The 20780-nt window shown below is 35.9% G+C and overlaps 2 protein-coding genes across 4 annotated transcripts in view; one reads left to right on the top strand and one right to left on the bottom strand.

Annotated features, from left to right (window-relative positions):
• LOC130898012 (protein Skeletor, isoforms B/C) overlaps positions 1 to 20780 on the bottom strand; it is a 65783-nt gene that overhangs the window by 32370 nt on the left and 12633 nt on the right. The window lies entirely within an intron of this gene.
• Positions 6901 to 20508, top strand: LOC130898013 (uncharacterized). 2 transcript variants are annotated; one of them, XM_057807035.1, is made up of 3 exons: positions 6901 to 7247; positions 10845 to 10998; positions 13232 to 13494. In XM_057807035.1, the coding sequence occupies exons 1-3, from the start codon at positions 7014 to 7016 to the stop codon at positions 13450 to 13452; spliced, it is 609 nt and encodes a 202-aa protein (XP_057663018.1). In that variant the 5' UTR covers positions 6901 to 7013; the 3' UTR covers positions 13453 to 13494. The 2 variants fall into 2 exon arrangements, with proteins under 2 accessions (XP_057663018.1, XP_057663017.1); XM_057807034.1 differs by lacking the exons at positions 10845 to 10998; positions 13232 to 13494 and adding exons at positions 15387 to 15537; positions 20240 to 20508 and having other exon boundaries at positions 6904 to 7247.

The following is a 20780-nucleotide window of genomic DNA, read 5'->3' on the forward strand; positions in this document are numbered from 1 at the left end:
TTTTTTGTAAAAAATTTGACAGTTGCAGACCCTTATAAATTATTTTTTTACGAGGACACCCTTATAAATATGAAAATAGTTTCTGTTCGGTTGCTTTTAGCAAGGTCACATGTATTTGAATATATGTTAAAAAATTCTTCATTTTATACAGGGTGTGTATAAAAAGTCTTCAAAGTTCTCTAAAAATTTACACAAAACATTTAATATCTGAATAACGGTAAGGTTTAGGTATAGGAAATTATACATGAACTTACCTTATTTTTTACCCCTGAATGTATTAAAATAGAAAAAACCGGGTGGTTCTATTTAAAAAAATGGAGTAATTTGATATTTGTGATGTTAAATTTTGAAAACTTTTTATACGCACCCTGTATAAAACCTGTAACTGTAACTCTGTTATTTCAAATAGAACACCCTGTATATTAATATATTATTGAAATCTACGTAAAATTTTAATATACTTTTGTCTAAAAACTTTTTTCGAAAAATGCATACTTTTTGAGTTATTAATTTTTTTGTAAAAAATTTGACAGTTGCAGACCCTTATAAATTATTTTTTTACGAGGACACCCTTATAAATATGAAAATAGTTTCTGTTCGGTTGCTTTTAGCAAGGTCACATGTATTTGAATATATGTTAAAAAATTCTTCATTTTATACAGGGTGTGTATAAAAAGTCTTCAAAGTTCTCTAGAAAAAGAAAATGCTACAATCCTTACAAAAGATTACAAGCAACTACCGCCATCTCTAGGTAATGCCAGATACTTGCCATATGGCATCACTTTAGACATGAAAGAGTAATACCTTAACAAACTATTCTACTATCTACCCAGCTGTTTATAATTTATGCGTTACATCGAGAACGCACTGTATTAAGAAGTGTCATTAGAAAAGCCGAAATACAACAATGAAAATGAAAAATCTTTCCTCCGCTTCGCGTCTGAATTAGAAAGCTAATTTGAGTGGCAAACAGTCAAAATGGATTTTACTGTCTTGTGTTTAGTAAAAAAAAACTAATTAAATTTTTTCTTGTGTAATTTGATCCATTATTGTTCAAGGGCGTGATGGAATTTTACTCCCATTAAATAAGTGTCAAGCAACGCTCATAAGTCTAAACGAATCGTGTTCGTGCTTCAGACAGTTGCGTCTGTACGCGGTTTCAGAATCAATAGAAAAACTTTTTTTTGTTCACCGTATTTCGACAACAATTTTTGGACTCTCCGCTACCAAATCGTTCAACCGTGTGAAGTACGCACCAAAAATTGTTAAAAACGGGCTCTGTTGCCGACGCGCCGCGCTCTGGATTACCGGTATCTGCAACAACTAAGGAAAATATGGAAACAGTGGAATTGGCGTTATTTGAGCTGCCGAACACATCAAAGTACGACTGTGGGGCCTTCTCAAAGACCGCGTTTTGCATCGAACTGATTTAGAAAGCTAATTTGAACGGCAAGCAGTCAAAAAACGCTCTCGAAAAATCGAAATGAGTCCGGCAACGCTCATAACGAATTTCGACAACAATTTTTGGACTCTCCGCTACCAAATCGTTCAACAGTGTGAAGTACGCACCAAAAATTGTTAAAAACGGGCTCTGTTGCCGACGCGCCGCGCTCTGGATTACCGGTATCTGCAACAACTAAGGAAAATATGGAAACAGTGGAATTGGCGTTATTTGAGCTGCCGAACACATCAAAGTACGACTGTGGGGCCTTCTCAAAGACCGCGTTTTGCATCGAACTGATTTAGAAAGCTAATTTGAACGGCAAGCAGTCAAAAAACGCTCTCGAAAAATCGAAATGAGTCCGGCAACGCTCATAACGAATTTCGACAACAATTTTTGGACTCTCCGCTACCAAATCGTTCAACCGTGTGAAGTACGCACCAAAAATTGTTAAAAACGGGCTCTGTTGCCGACGCGCCGCGCTCTGGATTACCGGTATCTGCAACAACTAAGGAAAATATGGAAATAATGGAATTGGCGTTACTAAAGCAGCCGAACCAATCAAAGTACGACTGTGGGGCCTTCTCAAAGACCGCGTTTTGCATCGAAATGATTTAGAAAGCTAATTTGAACGGCAATCAGTCAAAAAACGCTCTCGAAAAATCGAAATGAGTCCGGCAACGCTCATAACGAATTTCGACAACAATTTTTGGACTCTCCGCTACCAAATCGTTCAACCGTGTGAAGTACGCACCAAAAATTGTTAAAAACGGGCTCTGTTGCCGACGCGCCGCGCTCTGGATTACCGGTATCTGCAACAACTAAGGAAAATATGGAAACAGTGAAATTGGCGTTACTAAAGCAGCCGAACCAATCAAAGTACTACTGTGGGGCCTTCTCAAAGACCGCGTTTTGAGTCGAACTGATTTAGAAAGCTAATTTGAACGTCAAGCAGTCAAAAAACGCTGTCGAAAAATCGAAATGAGTCCGGCAACGCTCATAACGAATTTCGACAACAATTTTTGGACTCTCCGCTACCAAATCGTTCAACAGTGTGGAGTAAACACCAAAAATTGTTAAAAACGGGCTCTGTTGCCGACGCGCCGCTGACAACTTGACGACATGCCTCATCAGACCTGCCTCTCTGTTGAGAAACGTATTTAACAAAATAGTATGTTTGGTATTGCGATAATATTACGCATTAATATAAATTTTTGTATTGAATTACGTCAAATAACTATTTTAAATATGAAAACTGATATTTTCGTTAGGGTTCATTAAAGAATACGTCTCAAGGGAAAATAGTAAATTTCAAAGACAATATGTAATCGATATCTATTCCTCCTGAAAACAAACAATGCATTTTCCACGTATGTGTATATATAGGGTGATTCATAAGTTAAAGGATAAATTGTAAATTATATTAATTGTGTCTTATTCAAAAAATCTGCATTTGAAACTAAATTTTCGCACAAAATAAACTGTTTTAAAGAATGAATTTGTTTAATTCACCCGCGCCTTCCACAAAAAACGTATTTAATGGAATGGTCATTAATTTTTGGAGATACTAGACGCAATATTGCATTTCTGAGTATCACGATCCTCGACTAGAAAGCTCTGATTTTTTAAAATAGAATCAAATCGCGAACATTTTGGATTAAACCGACAGCAGTGTGTCCATCATCTCGCTTCGACTCTCGAGATTTGCTGGTTTTCCGAATTCAATCGGGTTCGCATTAATTCTGAATGAATTCTGATTTGTTTGCCAGGAGAACCAATCGCAAAAGACGAATCAATCCCCACCCCGACAATGCGAGCTCGAAGTTCGAACAAAACCGTTTTTGAACAGTCCAAACATCGAATCGATGGATCATCCACCGTACAGTCCTTATTTGGCACCCAATGATTTCTTTTTATTCCCGAAGATAAAAAATAAAATGCGATATCAACGTTTTGTTGAAGCGTTTTGGAATCGGAATGGAAAAACTGCTTCGAGAATTGGTTCGAACGCATGCAAAAGTTAATATTTTGAAAAATGTTATTCTGAAAAAGTTACGCCATCTTAATTTTTTTGATTTTTACGAAAATGCAGCGATCGCTTCAAATTTCAAAACAATTTTCTTGTAAAGACCGATTTTATTGTACATGATCTAAGTCGCGTTTTTTTTTCTCGTCGCAGATTTGTATATCCCAAGATTCACCCTCTTTGTATCATCTCTTGAATCTGCGGATTTTTTTAGTATTCGATTCATACGGCGAATTTCGAATATAAAGAGATTTCAGGCAGTGATTGTGTTTGCTCTTGAAAGATATCTGCCAATCTTTTCATGTAGATTACATCCCCAGGGGGTACGCCGAGTTTCCCCCTTTGCTCTTCATCGAAACATGACGCCGAGTGGCGTGACGCGGCATCAGTGTCAATTTTTCCGATGACGAACATGTTTGGCAATCGCGAATATTCTTATCTCGATAAATTATATACGAGGTCCGACTATTAAATAACCAGACTGTCGAAAAACTCGTTAAATTGGAAAAAAACCTCCGAATAAGTGCTACGAATTGTTACAAGAGGCCTATGGGGATAATTCTCTATCTCGTGCGCGGGTTTTTGAGTTGTGTAAGCGCTTTAGTGAGAGCAATGAAGATGACCAGCGCCCAGGTCGTCCTGTGACTGTTGCAACTCCAGAAACAGTGACCAAAATCAATCTAATTGCGCGTGCAGATCGTCGAATGATTGGATGATTGCCGAGGCTGTAATCATCAATAAAGAAACGATTAGAAAAATTTTGCACGTGGAATTACACATGACAAAAGTGCCCAAAAGTCTGACTCCTGACCAAAAGCTCACGCGTCAACGGGTCTGCTCAGATTTCCTTGGAAGATTAGAAAGGCTAGAAAAAGATCTTCTTCGAAAGGGACCCGATTAGAGTCGATGGAAGCGGTAAAACGGAGCTGCTGAAGACCCTTACCAAAGAAGACTTCCAGCACTGCTTCGATCAATGGAAAACACCTCCATAGACCTCAGATCGCCCTCTAACTGTTTCGACATCGGAAACAGTGACCAAAATCAACCAAATTGTGCTTGCAGATCGTCGAATGATTGGATGGTTGCCGAGGCTGTAGTCACCGATAAAGAAACGATTAGAAAAATTTTGCACGTGGAATTACACATGACAAAAGTGCCCAAAAGTCTGACTCCTGACCAAAAGCTCACGCGTCAACGGGTCTGCTCAGATTCCCTTGGAAGATTAGAAAGGCTAGAAAAAGATCTTCTTCGAAAGGGACCCGATTAGAGTCGATGGAAGCGGTAAAACGGAGCTGCTGAAAACCGTCACCAAAGACGACTTCCAGCACTGCTTCAATCAATGGAAAACACCTCCATAGACCTCAGATCGCCCTCTAACTGTTTCAACATCGGAAACAGTGACCAAAATCAACCAAATAGTGCTTGCAGATCGTCGAATAATTGGATGGTTGCCGAGGCTGTAGTCACCGATAAAGAAACGATTAGAAAAATTTTGCACGTGGAATTACACATGACAAAAGTGCCCTAAAGCCTGACTCCTGACCAAAAGCTCACGCGTCAACGGGTCTGCTCAGATTTCCTTGGAAGATTAGAAAGGCTAGAAAAAGATCTTCTTCGAAAGGGACCCGATTAGAGTCGATGGAAGCGGTAAAACGGAGCTGCTGAAAACCGTCACCAAAGACGACTTCCAGCACTGCTTCAATCAATGGAAAACACCTCCATAGACCTCAGATCGCCCTCTAACTGTTTCAACATCGGAAACAGTGACCAAAATCAACCAAATAGTGCTTGCAGATCGTCGAATAATTGGATGGTTGCCGAGGCTGTAGTCACCGATAAAGAAACGATTAGAAAAATTTTGCACGTGGAATTACACATGACAAAAGTGCCCAAAAGCCTGACTCCTGACCAAAAGCTCTCGCGTCAACGGGTCTGCTCAGATTTCCTTGGAAGATTAGAAAGGCTAGAAAAAGATCTTCTTCGAAAGGGACCCGATTAGAGTCGATGGAAGCGGTAAAACGGAGCTGCTGAAAACCGTCACCAAAGACGACTTCCAGCACTGCTTCAATCAATGGAAAACACCTCCATAGACCTCAGATCGCCCTCTAACTGTTTCAACATCGGAAACAGTGACCAAAATCAACCAAATAGTGCTTGCAGATCGTCGAATAATTGGATGGTTGCCGAGGCTGTAGTCACCGATAAAGAAACGATTAGAAAAATTTTGCACGTGGAATTACACATGACAAAAGTGCCCAAAAGCCTGACTCCTGACCAAAAGCTCTCGCGTCAACGGGTCTGCTCACATTTCCTTGGAAGATTAGGAAGGTTAGAAAAAGATTTTCTTTGAAAGGGGCTCCTGAAGACCCTCGCCAATTCTGTAACTGCAAAAGTAGATGTGCCTCAAGTTGGGGATGCAAGGAAGCGGGGCGACCAGTGTAATGGGCAAGCTTGTCTCAATGCTCTACCATATCAGACCGATATTAATGATAATAGAACCTTTGAACCAGAAATATCATGAATGCCTTGGAGACAAACGTCTTTGAAGACGGTAATAAAGAGGAATTTGAAACCCAACAGACGATGACGACGATGATAAAGAAGAAAAAGAAGAAGTAGAGAATTGAAATTAGAACTAGTTCTTGAAATTTTTATTAATTTTGACAATAATAAATCTACAAAAGGTAGAAAGTCATTAATATAAATTAGATTAGACTTAAACTAAAATTTTAGTAGTGAATATTTATCAAATAAAGTGACACTTGATTAAAAATAGATAAGTAACCAAGAAATGTCGCTGAAAAATGATAATTATACATTTAACAATAAATTCTAACCTCAATATTACGAGTTTTTCACCAAGACCTCAGAAAATTGTCTGACCGCGCGCTTTACGCCCCCTATCTCGAAAACAGTTAAAGGTATACAAAAATGTTGAATAGAAAAACTGTAGAGAATCAAATTCTCTACAATATTGATGGAGAGTACCATTAGCGTAAAACCCATAGAAAACGAGATGTTTGCAAAAAATCTAAAAAAAATCGATTTTGTAACTTTCGATCTCTCACTTTTAAAACTTGCGATCATCCAATTATACGTGAATTTCAAGAATAGTTTTAGGATGCTAAGATACAAGTTTCCACGTGGTAATATACTGGGTGTGTCGATTTTCCGAGATATCCACCTAATTTTGTCCAAAATGACTGGACTAATTCCCCAATTACAGTTTCCTACACGTAAAAAATTGTCTATTAGAAAGTCAGCTGATTTTGACATTAATTTGACACGGTGTTCGAATCGCGTATGTAGATCAGTTATGCAACGTTGCCATCTTTATTTATTACAAGATATAACGGTATATCTCTCTCGCGCATTAACCAGTGGCGTAGTACACTTATTATTATTTTCGTTCGATCAAGTTGGCTATGTCAATGTCATAATTTCTGACTCACAAATCAAAATTTTCAGTCATGCATACAACCAAAAACCTACATTAAATATTTAATTTCGAAAATATCTTCAAAATTTCAAGTGAAACCAAACGAAATGGCGTTCGTTTGCCCACCGAAAGATTCGGCAGAACAACAACTCAAAGTTATTAAAAATATTAAAGATATCGTCGAAAATTTGGAAAAATCGATGACTATAGGTGTTAAACCGATATGTATTCCGGCGTGTATTCCTATAGCGGATTATCCAAAACCAGCTAAATCGACTACTTGTTGTCCACCAAGTTGTAATGTACCGGTTAATTCTAAACGAGAACCTCCGGACGTTATGGTAAGTACCCCATTTATTTATATATTTCTTTCCTAAAACTTCAAATATTTTTACCAAAAGAGTGATAAAACTACAGTAAACCCAATTATATTAGTGCAGCGGATCAAACAAACAACAAGGGTTGTTATTTATATAAATAATGCAAAAATAAGCATTTCCGCTGAAAACTACGAGTTTTGAAATCAAAAACGGCTTATTGGGTGCCAAATCGATGGTGCACGGTGAAACGCGACCTTCTAGATGGTTGAAATTTGTTAGGAAATGAATAATTTTTAACGATATTCGAATTTATCCAACGATTCACTCGAGATAACTATTCCTCAGGTAGTAAGCAGTTCGACATCGGTTTTTCTTGTCCTCCCCATTCTGCGTCCACTCCAACACCCCAGTTTCAGTTCCATCTATAAAGATATACATCAGCCGTCGTCTTCTTGCTTCTTTTATAATGTTTACCACATTCTATTCATCAAGTACTACTACAAGTAGTACTAAGACACTTTTTGGATCTAGTCGCCTGGGTAATTCCCCTAGGTACACCTGAGTACGAATTGTAGAATTCCCCTGGCGTGGCTAGCTTGGAAGCCTTGAAGAGGCTCTCTTACTTTGATTCAAATCATAGTATTAGACTTACCAGGCTAGTTCTGGTTTATGCGTTAGTCAGTATAGAAAGAGGCCAATTTTATTTAGTACAGATTTTGATGGTTTGAACATACACAAAATGGTGTTCCTGTGTTCAACAAAGATATATCGGTATAGAAAATGGCAAACTGTATACTGATTCCTATTTTCGCGTACACAAAATGGCGAACAATACTGTTTTCGATAAAGAAAATGGCCGACAGTTTCTGATTTCTGCAGAGCAGAAAATTGTTGACAGTTCAGTAAAGAAAATGGCCAACATTATTCAGTACGGAATATTTTTATTTCATCCTGTTTTTGTACACATAAAATGACAAGGAGATCCTGTTTTTAATAAAAAAGAAGACTAAATAAAGTCAGTAAAGAAGATTTAGGACCCATATCCGTTTTTTTACACATAAAATGGTGATTATTTCCTGTTTTTAATAAAGAAGAAGACTAAATAAAGTCAGTAAAGAAGATTTAGGACCCATATCCGTTTTGTTACACATAAAATGGTGATTATTTCCTGTTTTTAATAAAAAAGAAGACTAAATAAAGTCAGTAAAGAAGATTTAGGACCCATATCCGTTTTGTTACACATAAAATGGTGATTATTTCCTGTTTTTAATAAAAAAGAAGACTAAATAAAGTCAGTAAAGAAGATTTAGGACCCATATCCGTTTTGTTACACATAAAATGGTGATTATTTCCTGTTTTTAATAAAAAAGAAGACTAAATAAAGTCAGTAAAGAAGATTTAGGACCCATATCCGTTTTTTTACACATAAAATGGTGATTCCTATTTTTAATAAAAAAGAAGACTAAATAAAGTCAGTAAAGAAGATTTAGGACCCATATCCGTTTTTTTACACATAAAATGGTGATTATTTCCTGTTTTTAATAAAGAAGAAGACTAAATAAAGTCAGTAAAGAAGATTTAGGACCCATATCCGTTTTGTTACACATAAAATGGTGATTATTTCCTGTTTTTAATAAAAAAGAAGACTAAATAAAGTCAGTAAAGAAGATTTAGGACCCATATCCGTTTTGTTACACATAAAATGGTGATTATTTCCTGTTTTTAATAAAAAAGAAGACTAAATAAAGTCAGTAAAGAAGATTTAGGACCCATATCCGTTTTGTTACACATAAAATGGTGATTATTTCCTGTTTTTAATAAAAAAGAAGACTAAATAAAGTCAGTAAAGAAGATTTAGGACCCATATCCGTTTTGTTACACATAAAATGGTGATTATTTCCTGTTTTTAATAAAAAAGAAGACTAAATAAAGTCAGTAAAGAAGATTTAGGACCCATATCCGTTTTTTTACACATAAAATGGTGATTCCTATTTTTAATAAAAAAGAAGACTAAATAAAGTCAGTAAAGAAGATTTAGGACCCATATCCGTTTTTTTACACATAAAATGGTGATTATTTCCTGTTTTTAATAAAGAAGAAGACTAAATAAAGTCAGTAAAGAAGATTTAGGACCCATATCCGTTTTGTTACACATAAAATGGTGATTATTTCCTGTTTTTAATAAAAAAGAAGACTAAATAAAGTCAGTAAAGAAGATTTAGGACCCATATCCGTTTTGTTACACATAAAATGGTGATTATTTCCTGTTTTTAATAAAAAAGAAGACTAAATAAAGTCAGTAAAGAAGATTTAGGACCCATATCCGTTTTGTTACACATAAAATGGTGATTATTTCCTGTTTTTAATAAAAAAGAAGACTAAATAAAGTCAGTAAAGAAGATTTAGGACCCATATCCGTTTTGTTACACATAAAATGGTGATTATTTCCTGTTTTTAATAAAAAAGAAGACTAAATAAAGTCAGTAAAGAAGATTTAGGACCCATATCCGTTTTGTTACACATAAAATGGTGATTATTTCCTGTTTTTAATAAAAAAGAAGACTAAATAAAGTCAGTAAAGAAGATTTAGGACCCATATCCGTTTTTTTACACATAAAATGGTGATTATTTCCTGTTTTTAATAAAGAAGAAGACTAAATAAAGTCAGTAAAGAAGATTTAGGACCCATATCCGTTTTGTTACACATAAAATGGTGATTATTTCCTGTTTTTAATAAAAAAGAAGACTAAATAAAGTCAGTAAAGAAGATTTAGGACCCATATCCGTTTTTTTACACATAAAATGGTGATTATTTCCTGTTTTTAATAAAAAAGAAGACTAAATAAAGTCAGTAAAGAAGATTTAGGACCCATATCCGTTTTGTTACACATAAAATGGTGATTATTTCCTGTTTTTAATAAAAAAGAAGACTAAATAAAGTCAGTAAAGAAGATTTAGGACCCATATCCGTTTTTTTACACATAAAATGGTGATTATTTCCTGTTTTTAATAAAGAAGAAGAATAAATAAAGTCAGTAAAGAAGATTTAGACCCATATACGTTTTTGTACACATAAAATAAAGAAAAGTGCCTGTTTTTAACAAAGAAAAAGACCAAATATACTCAGTAAAGAAGATCGCGACTGTTTCCTGTTTTTATACACATAAAATGGCGAACGATTCCTGCATTTAACTGACAGTTCCGTCTAGTTACCTAAAGTTTTTCCGCCCAGTCTGAAGGGGTTTTACCAGTTATGAATGTTTCGCCTTTTCGCTGGACCCATGACAAACCATTAGTGCCTCTGCTATCTGTTGACACTAATGTAGTCTGTTTAGCAGATTACTGAATCGCCGCGTGTATTTTCAAAAAGTAGAAGTCAATTATACCCTTTGATGTTATTGCCGCCCGAATCGTCACTTTTTATTAATGCGAAAGTCTTTTCTACTCGAAAATATACAATTCTTTTTGTTGACATGCCCATTTCGGTGGAAATGGGCTTCGTCCGATAAGAGATTTGGTCTGTTTTTGCAACCAAAAAGCCGCCCAATGTTTTAAACGATTCAACGGTACGTTAATTCGAAAAGTATAATTAATATAACTAATATCACCCTTTTCAAGGTTTGTTACAAGGTTTGTTCGAAAGAACCACGTGGAAAACAAGATAAACACGGAAAGGTAACCGGCAGTAATCCAAAATTTGATTACAGAACTTCTAAAGCGCTTGAATTGAGATCGAGTTTTTTCATATTATGCGGTTGCAAGCGACGCAACGGTAAAAATTTCTTTACATAATAAAATATCGTTCGATACGCGAGAAACGTCCTTTACTCTCGTATAGAATACTTCATTTAATCTACAACTATCACAATATATTGTTATAATTAATAGTATTATCCAAATATACACGTGGATGTTCTTTACATCTACAAAAAATATTCAAAAGGGAACTTTATATACCGGGTGGGCAACTAAAAACGAACGTATCGGCCATATCTCAGAGACGGTTTATATTACAGCTTCAAGAAAAAATAAATATGCCAAAAGTGACTTTGAGAAACTTAAATGGCACTTGAATTGAATTATCGAACAAATAAGAAATGGGGGAGAGCGGGAATCTCGTTATGAAAAATTTCCTGTAAGTTCGGATCTGCTTCGTCGATTTCTACAAACTTGATCTTGAAGAACCCCAGGAGAATTGATTTATACCACTAGGGACGGGATAAAATGGGTCAGAAGTGATCGAATACATCCATTAATGGATAACAGAAGGAGATGTTGTTTGAAAGAACTTTTGTCCAGTCGTTGACGTGCGGATACGACGGCAGTTTCAATTTCTTCCAGGCAGAAAGATATACCACAACACCAGGAGGCATCAGACAGGACGACAGCCTCAGCCCATTTCTGTTCTCTCAATCTTCAATTGTCCCGAAGGTAGTTCGGGACAATTTAAATACCTTGGTATGGGCCTGTCGAGTTATCAAGACCCAGTGAAGGACCTAAGAAGCCATATCAACGAAGCGACTGCCATATCGGGCTGCTTAAGGCAGATATAAGCGAAAGGACAACAAGGTTAGACTTGTATCAGTCCAATCATGACATACGGAAGGGGAAACCAACGAAAACGAAAAGCATGCTTCGGGTAGGTAGCCGAAAAGAAAACGCTCAGGATTATAGTGGGAAAAACAAGAGTTGATCGAATCAGGAATACTGACATCGGAGAAGAATGAACCGCCGCGCATCGTACTCGAAGAGAACCGCCGAAGAGATGGATGGACAGGTGGCAGTTCACGTCCCAGGAACTGATACAGAGGAACCCGCAAAACTAACAGATCATGAGATGTTAAAAATGAATAAGAAGAAGAAGATTGTGATGTCTGTTCAAAATTCTTTGCATTCAAAGAACCTATGGTTGTATTTAGCCTCGCAGAAATATTCAAAGTTGGTGTTCACATAAAAACCATTCAAACCAGTTCGAAATTCTCCTTGTGATTGCCGTTTCCCATCTTTAAAACCTCCTCGTTTGCTTGACAATTTTCCAAAAAGGTTTTAGTTTTTTCTTGCCACCAAACCGTTTTGGTACATTTAAGAGACCCAAGAAGGCTGGTTACCTCTGAGGAATTATTTGGAGAGACTTTACGGGACTTGTACTTGTACAATTATTATACAACACTTTCTTCTTAGCCAAATTCTGTCGTTTTTCTTTTGATTTCTTCGCTCAAACGTTGCAATAATCGAAGGAAACTATCCCACGGGATTTCCAAATAACCGACCCCATGACTTTGCCAGCAGATGGAACGGTCTTTGACCTCTTTGGAGCTGGTTCTTCCTTTTCTGTTGTTTCGGGTGTGAAGTGTTGGACCCACGTTTCATCCAAACATTGCCAAACACTCGATGGAAACATCATGACGCTGTTTTTGTTTAATTGTGAGCACCCATCTTACGTACGTTCAAATTTTCACTTAATTTACCACGTATCTCAATTTTTGGGAATGTCTATTATGTCTGCTAGCTCTCGCGCCTTCAGTCCACGATCATCCAGTACCTTCTTCGACATTTGTAGAGTCGTCACCTCATTTGGTTGACCACTGCGATGCTGGTCTTCGTAGATTGTATGGCCTCTAAGGCTAAGGTCTTTCAAATATCACATAACGATTACCAATTTTTTCCTTTCACTGGAAACGTTCACTAGCTCAAAGTTTGAACATGTGTACTTTCTAATACAGTGGAATTTTTCAAGCAATTACTGTTATTTCGTTACCATACCTTTTCACATGTAAACCAGTTTTTTCTAAACTGAAAATAGTCAAATTGTCCAGTCTGATTTCTATTACAAAGAGATCCCGAATCCCAACTCACCAGACCCCACGATAGATGGGGTGTGATGAGTACGGAAGGTGACCCCAAATGGTCCCATTCCCGACCTATGCTCTCAATAACCCATAGATTATGTGATGGTTGTAGATAATTCATTTTATCCTCATTATAAATTGTAATATAATTTGTAGGATTACAAGATTTTTGTCCTAGAATGGAATGCAACGGTTCGCCAGATTGTACACCTTTTCCGCCACGTTGCGGACCAAGTAAATTCGATCCAACTTATGTTGGCATTACCGAAGAGCAAAAATTACTCGAAATTAACAAAATGCGGAAAGGTCAAAATTCTAAAAAAGCATGTTTCAAATGTTTTCCTGCAGTTATTGAAGAAACTGCAATCTGTAACTGATGTATTGTAAAAATTTCGAAATATATATTCGTGTTTTCAAAATTATCATTTTTATCTATGCTAGTACGATAATAAATCATTTTTACATCAATTTCAGTAAATTTCTAATGATTTTAATGTCGAACTTAAATCAGGTGCTTCGAAATAGTTAACCATCCTCAACATTCTCCAGATTTGACTCCTATAGATTACCGACAACGCGGTAAATGATTTTCTTCGGATAACAAAATCGTGTTTGCGTTTTTGAAGTATCAGTCGACATAAAACCCAGAAACTAGATGAAGACGATTCTAAATTATCAAAAATTTTGTTCTTCACGGCTTCCTGTCATACATAGAACGATCAAAATTATCGAAACTGGTTCGCATGTCGGATTTCTACTCGTTTGTTTACGAACTCGTCCGCTGACATAAACCGTGAAGTCGATTCTGTTCGATTATGCTGATCTGTACTAAAGTTTGTGGCATACGCCTGGTACTTTTTGTTTATCTGTTTATTTTATGTTGTAAAACAATTTATTAGAAGGCCTATTTATTTGTTTGCGGCGAACTAGAGATTTCCGGTAAACGAAATTTATTTAAATGAGGCTCTAGCTGTCGTAAAATTAACACCAAATGGTGAGTTGAAATAAATTAGTGCATAGTATAGTGAATAGTGGAAAGTTGTGTGAATTTAGTGTGGATATACCGTGGGTATAAATTCACTCTACAGATTAAAAACTGTTTAAATGAATCAAGAGCATTAAATTATGCCGTCGAGATCTCGATGACGCACGAAAAAGCTTCATCGATCTACTTAGGACGAATTTAGTGAAAATTTTAGAATCTAAAGACATCTATAAACCTCCTTTAATGAGGAAATTGGGGAAAGAGCGCTCCAAATGGTGTTGTGTTCTTAAAAACTGCTCAGGGCTAAAAAGAATCAGAAATGACGAAAAGTCTAGCACGAGAAGCTCAGTCTTCATCAAAAATAATGCAGTGATGACCCCCCAAAAGTAAAAAACAACAACTAATGTCTCCGTTTGCACATATTACACCAAAACGTCTTCTTGGCATGCTTTCCACTAAGTTATTCAATCAATTTTGTGCCCAAAGTTGTGGAAGAAGATGTCAAAGTATAGTTTCCATAGGATTCAGATCAGGCGACTTGGATGGACGCGATAGATGAAGAGAACTTTGTTCTATTTGTTCTAGAACGAATTTAGATAAAGCTCCGGTGCTTATACGCAGTTGATAATCAATAGTATCCACCATCTCGCACATTCCTGCTCAGACCATAATCGTACCACCTCCAAAGGGGTGAATATCTTGATACAAGGGCGTCAATCATAAAACATCTTCTGCAGATATTTCGAGGGCTTCTATGAGCCAGATAACGTACACACGTTGTTACTCTGGGTCTTCTAGCTCTTCATTTTTTTGGCAACTTTCAACAAGACGCCATCTCCACACCATGGGCATCAAGGACGATTCTGAGTGCCGTTGGTGCATGGAGGAGGACTAAATCGCAGACCACGTTATCTGCGAGTACTCTACATTCATACGAGCGCGGTTTAAACACCTGGACAATCATCAAAACTTGCCTGATGACATCAAGGGGCTCAGGCCAAAGCGCCTGGTGGCGGCTTCTCAAAGGACATCGGCAACGGGCTCAGCCGCTCACAACTATGAACTATGAATTGCTATGAAGGTTTCCTGGAATCGATTGAGCATACTTGGGGTATATAAATATAGAAAACTGAATTTTCAAAGCGTTAAGTTCACAAAACTGAAGGAGCGATCAACGCGCGATTATACACTTTTGTTGGAAATTGAGCGAATTAGTGAACGAAACTCGTGGTAGTTTTTAAAGGGTTTGGGGATGATGGGGATAATACGAATTCGAGTCGTATCAGAAGGTATTAAATGGTACTTTAGAATCGAAATATATTTTAGGTATGTTACAAAACTACCAAGAATCATCCTAAACCATCAACGGACCAATCAAATGCACGCAACGAAAAAATTATTAAACTCAAATCGGCTAAATCTCGTGAACTTAGAGGTGGTATTTTCTACAGAGGATGTGACTGCTGCAAATGGTTCGGTAAGTAAAATTTATTCGAATACGCCCTCTGTCGATAGGAATACGAACGATGGAGATGTACGGGGTTTTTCACGACGAGTTGAATCGATGAAAATTTGCTTGCATGGGTTTTCCGAAATGCTAGTTCCAGCTAAAACAATTTCAGTTTTATGACCCAAACTTCGTTATTTTGGACGGAACGCTGTGGGTTTTATTGAATTTTTGGAATCTACGCGAAATTTTAATATAACTTTATATGAGGCATGGTATGCCTAAAGTTTACCATTTTTTAATTATTTCACATTTTCGAAATTTTCGGACACATGCAGCCCTCCACTAAAAAAATTATATTTCTGAGTTTAAATGAGCCAGGTCTGATATTTTTGGGATTTGGATAAATAAAACATACAGCTTTCAAAATTTGCGAAAACCTTGACAAAAATGTATACAGGGTGTTCAGAAAATGGTGCCGAATTTCGCTATCTAAAAAACATTAAAAACCATGAAAATTTCAGTTTTATGACCCAAACTTCGTTATTTTGGACGGAACGCTGTGGGTTTTATTGAATTTTTGGAATCTACGCGAAATTTTAATATAACTTTATATGAGGCATGGTATGCCTAAAGTTTACCATTTTTTAATTATTTCACATTTTCGAAATTTTCGGACACATGCAGCCCTCCACTAAAAAAATTATATTTCTGAGTTTAAATGAGCCAGGTCTGATATTTTTGAGATTTGGATAAATAAAACATACAGTTTTCAAAATTTGCGAAAACCTTGACAAAAATGTATACAGGGTGTTCAGAAAATGGTGCCGAATTTCGCTATCTAAAAAAAAATTAAAAACGATGAAAATTTCAGTTTTATGACCCAAACTTCGTTATTTTGGACGGAACGCTGTGGGTTTTATTGAATTTTTGGAATCTACGCGAAATTTTAATATAACTTTATATGAGGCATCGTATGTCTAAAACCCACCATTTTTTAATTATTTCACATTTTCGAAATTTTTGGACACATGCAGCCCTCTACTAAAAAAATTATATTTCTGAGTTTAAATGAGCCAGGTCTGATATTTTTGAGATTTGGATAAATAAAACATACAGTTTTCAAAATTTGCGAAAACCTTGACAAAAATTTATACAGGGTGTTCAGAAAATGGTGCCGAATTTCGCTATCTAAAAAAAATTAAAAACCATGAAAATTTCAGTTTTATGACCCAAACTTCGTTATTTTGGACGGAATGCTGTAGGTTTTATTGAATTTTTGGAATCTACGCGAAATTTTAATATAACTTTATATAAGGCATCGTATGTCTAAAACCCACCATTTTTTAATTATTTCACATTTTCGAAATTTTTGGACACATGCAGCCCTCTACTAAAAAAATTATATTTCTGAGTTTAAATGAGCCAGGTCTGATATTTTTGAGATTTGGATAAATAAAACATACAGTTTTCAAAATTTGCGAAAACCTTGACAAAAATTTATACAGGGTGTTCAGAAAATGGTGCCGAATTTCGCTATCTAAAAAAAATTAAAAACGATGAAAATTTCAGTTTTATGACCCAAACTTCGTTATTTTGGACGGAATGCTGTGGGTTTTATTGAATTTTTGGAATCTACGCGAAATTTTAATATAACTTTATATGAGGCATGGTATGCCTAAAGTTTACCATTTTTTAATTATTTCACATTTTCGAAATTTTCGGACACATGCAGCCCTCCACTAAAAAAATTATATTTCTGAGTTTAAATGAGCCAGGTCTGATATTTTTGGGATTTGGATAAATAAAACATACAGCTTTCAAAATTTGCGAAAACCTTGACAAAAATGTATACAGGGTGTTCAGAAAATGGTGCCGAATTTCGCTATCTAAAAAACATTAAAAACCATGAAAATTTCAGTTTTATGACCCAAACTTCGTTATTTTGGACGGAACGCTGTGGGTTTTATTGAATTTTTAGAATCTACGCGAAATTTTAATATAACTTTATATGAGGCATGGTATGCCTAAAGTTTACCATTTTTTAATTATTTCACATTTTCGAAATTTTCGGACACATGCAGCCCTCCACTAAAAAAATTATATTTCTGAGTTTAAATGAGCCAGGTCTGATATTTTTGGGATTTGGATAAATAAAACATACAGCTTTCAAAATTTGCGAAAACCTTGACAAAAATGTATACAGGGTGTTCAGAAAATGGTGCCGAATTTCGCTATCTAAAAAACATTAAAAACCATGAAAATTTCAGTTTTATGACCCAAACTTCGTTATTTTGGACGGAACGCTGTGGGTTTTATTGAATTTTTAGAATCTACGCGAAATTTTAATATAACTTTATATGAGGCATGGTATGCCTAAAGTTTACCATTTTTTAATTATTTCACATTTTCGAAATTTTCGGACACATGCAGCCCTCCACTAAAAAAATTATATTTCTGAGTTTAAATGAGCCAGGTCTGATATTTTTGGGATTTGGATAAATAAAACATACAGCTTTCAAAATTTGCGAAAACCTTGACAAAAATGTATACAGGGTGTTCAGAAAATGGTGCCGAATTTCGCTATCTAAAAAACATTAAAAACCATGAAAATTTCAGTTTTATGACCCAAACTTCGTTATTTTGGACGGAACGCTGTGGGTTTTATTGAATTTTTAGAATCTACGCGAAATTTTAATATAACTTTATATGAGGCATGGTATGCCTAAAGTTTACCATTTTTTAATTATTTCACATTTTCGAAATTTTCGGACACATGCAGCCCTCCACTAAAAAAATTATATTTCTGAGTTTAAATGAGCCAGGTCTGATATTTTTGGGATTTGGATAAATAAAACATACAGCTTTCAAAATTTGCGAAAACCTTGACAAAAATGTATACAGGGTGTTCAGAAAATGGTGCCGAATTTCGCTATCTAAAAAACATTAAAAACCATGAAAATTTCAGTTTTATGACCCAAACTTCGTTATTTTGGACGGAACGCTGTGGGTTTTATTGAATTTTTAGAATCTACGCGAAATTTTAATATAACTTTATATGAGGCATGGTATGCCTAAAGTTTACCATTTTTTAATTATTTCACATTTTCGAAATTTTCGGACACATGCAGCCCTCCACTAAAAAAATTATATTTCTGAGTTTAAATGAGCCAGGTCTGATATTTTTGGGATTTGGATAAATAAAACATACAGCTTTCAAAATTTGCGAAAACCTTGACAAAAATGTATACAGGGTGTTCAGAAAATGGTGCCGAATTTCGCTATCTAAAAAACATTAAAAACCATGAAAATTTCAGTTTTTTCAAGTTTCTAGAAATTTGAATTATATGAATTTACTAACGAAGTCCCCTTAATTTAAAGCGCAGAATCCAATGGCAAAGAGAAAAATAGGGGTTGCCATTTGAAAAAATTGAGTTTTCGATGTTTTTTGATAGCGAAATTCGACACCATTTTCTGAACACCCTGTATAAATTTTTGTCAAGATGTTCAAAGATTTTGAAAACTGTATGTTTTATTTATCCAAATCCTAAAAATATTAGACCTGATTCACTTAAACTTAGAAATATAATTTTTTTAGTGCAGGGCTGCATGTGTATAAAGTTATATTGAAATTTCGCGTAGATTCTAAAAAATTAATAAAAACCATAGCATTCCGTCTAAAATAACGAAGTTTGGGTCTATTTCCGGTATAACCGGAAACGAGCATTTCGGAAAACCCATGTAAGGAAATTTTCAAAACACTAGTCCCAGTACCTTCAAGGGTTATTGTACCATTGGAAATACTTCCATATATACCTGCTAATTTGGCGATTTCGAAACTGTAAAATCCATTTATCGAAATGTCGAAAGTTTGTATTTCCGGCTTTACAATTAATCTGTATATCGATTTAAAAGTGGATTACGAAACTTCAGTTACTTTTTATTTTAAAAACATGTCGGTATTTTATAGAAAAATATCTTTTTCGACCAATTTAGATAACCTAACCTAACATAATTCGAATATGAGTTATGGATTCTACGATCTCGAAAACGCTAAGAGTGACAGTCATTCGATTATTTCTATCGATTAATCGATTCTCTTAATTCGATTAATGTACTTTGTACGCCTTGTTGCCATAAATATGTTATACGAGGGTCTCTACTTAATTTTTGAGATATATCGACACTGATGTGAATATGTCAAATCTGACATTGACATTGACGTGTTGTCGAATGCTATTTGAGTTATTTAAATATACTTGAAACATTAATCTCGGTCAAAAACGGAATTAATCCACGTGGATTGAACCAACAACAGTGTGCCGATCAACTCGCTTCGAAGCATTTCGATTGGTCGCTTTTTTTCTTGGAATAACTGGAAATGTCGCCAGCGTTGCATTAGAGCAACGTAGAAAGGTCAATTCTGGATGGTACGCCTGCATTTGTTTACCAAGAGTGTTCGAAAAAATCAGGGAAACCAAAATCAGAAGACGAATCATTCCCCACCGCGATAATGCATTTTGGAACAGTCGAAACGTCGAATTTATGGCTCATCCACCGTTTGGTGGATGAAATATTAATATGTTTTTGTTTTTCTATATCGAACTCAAAGTAGCGGCCCTCGTATAGGTAATTTTTGGACTAATGGCGCGCCTCCTCTAATTTTTTCAAAATCAACGGACCCCGCTTCATATTTGACGGATAAATAGGGGACGTAACCGTATTATTGCAGGTTTGCAGGACGATTGTTTGAGGACTGGTTGTCACGGTTCTCCGGAATGTCTGACAAACCCACCTACATGCGGACCTAGTCAATTCTGCGACGGTAAACATCTAAGGAAAAAGAAAGATGAAAAAAAGCAATCGAACAAATCTGATCATCATCTGGGCGATACCAGACATTGTTTTAAATGTTACCCGGCCGTAATACAAGATCCAGTACCTGCTTTCATGTTGTAGATCTTGAAAAATAGTTTGAAGGAATAAAAGTTTCCAAAAAATTGTTGACTATTTGTTATTAGGGCTACTAGGGACAGTAATTTCGTTTGTGTACATGTCGATATTTGATTTTCGCATCGACTAAACCGCAAACACGATCTACTGTAGCTTCGTCACTGATGTCGTCGTTCAAATCAACCGCCTCAAATCCGCAGACAGCGACAGATCACCACCATCGACACACCATCTTGAAAACGTTCTGGTACGGGATGGATGCAATCTGAGTTTGATGCAACCAAGACCTAGGCTGCTATTTTTGGCACTGCAACTCTCAG

This window comes from Diorhabda carinulata, chromosome 9 (assembly GCF_026250575.1).
Source record: "Diorhabda carinulata isolate Delta chromosome 9, icDioCari1.1, whole genome shotgun sequence".
Taxonomy (NCBI): Eukaryota; Metazoa; Arthropoda; class Insecta; order Coleoptera; family Chrysomelidae; genus Diorhabda; species Diorhabda carinulata.

Excerpts from the sequence above, each read along its gene's own strand:
- LOC130898013 (XM_057807034.1), top strand. The coding sequence starts at position 7,014 with ATGGCGTTCGTTTGCCCACCGAAAGATTCGGCAGAACAACAACTCAAA. Across the intron at positions 7,248-15,386 it reads GAGAACCTCCGGACGTTATG|GTATGTTACAAAACTACCAA; the intron begins GTAAGTACCCCA and ends AATATATTTTAG. Across the intron at positions 15,538-20,239 it reads TGACTGCTGCAAATGGTTCG|GTTTGCAGGACGATTGTTTG; the intron begins GTAAGTAAAATT and ends GTATTATTGCAG.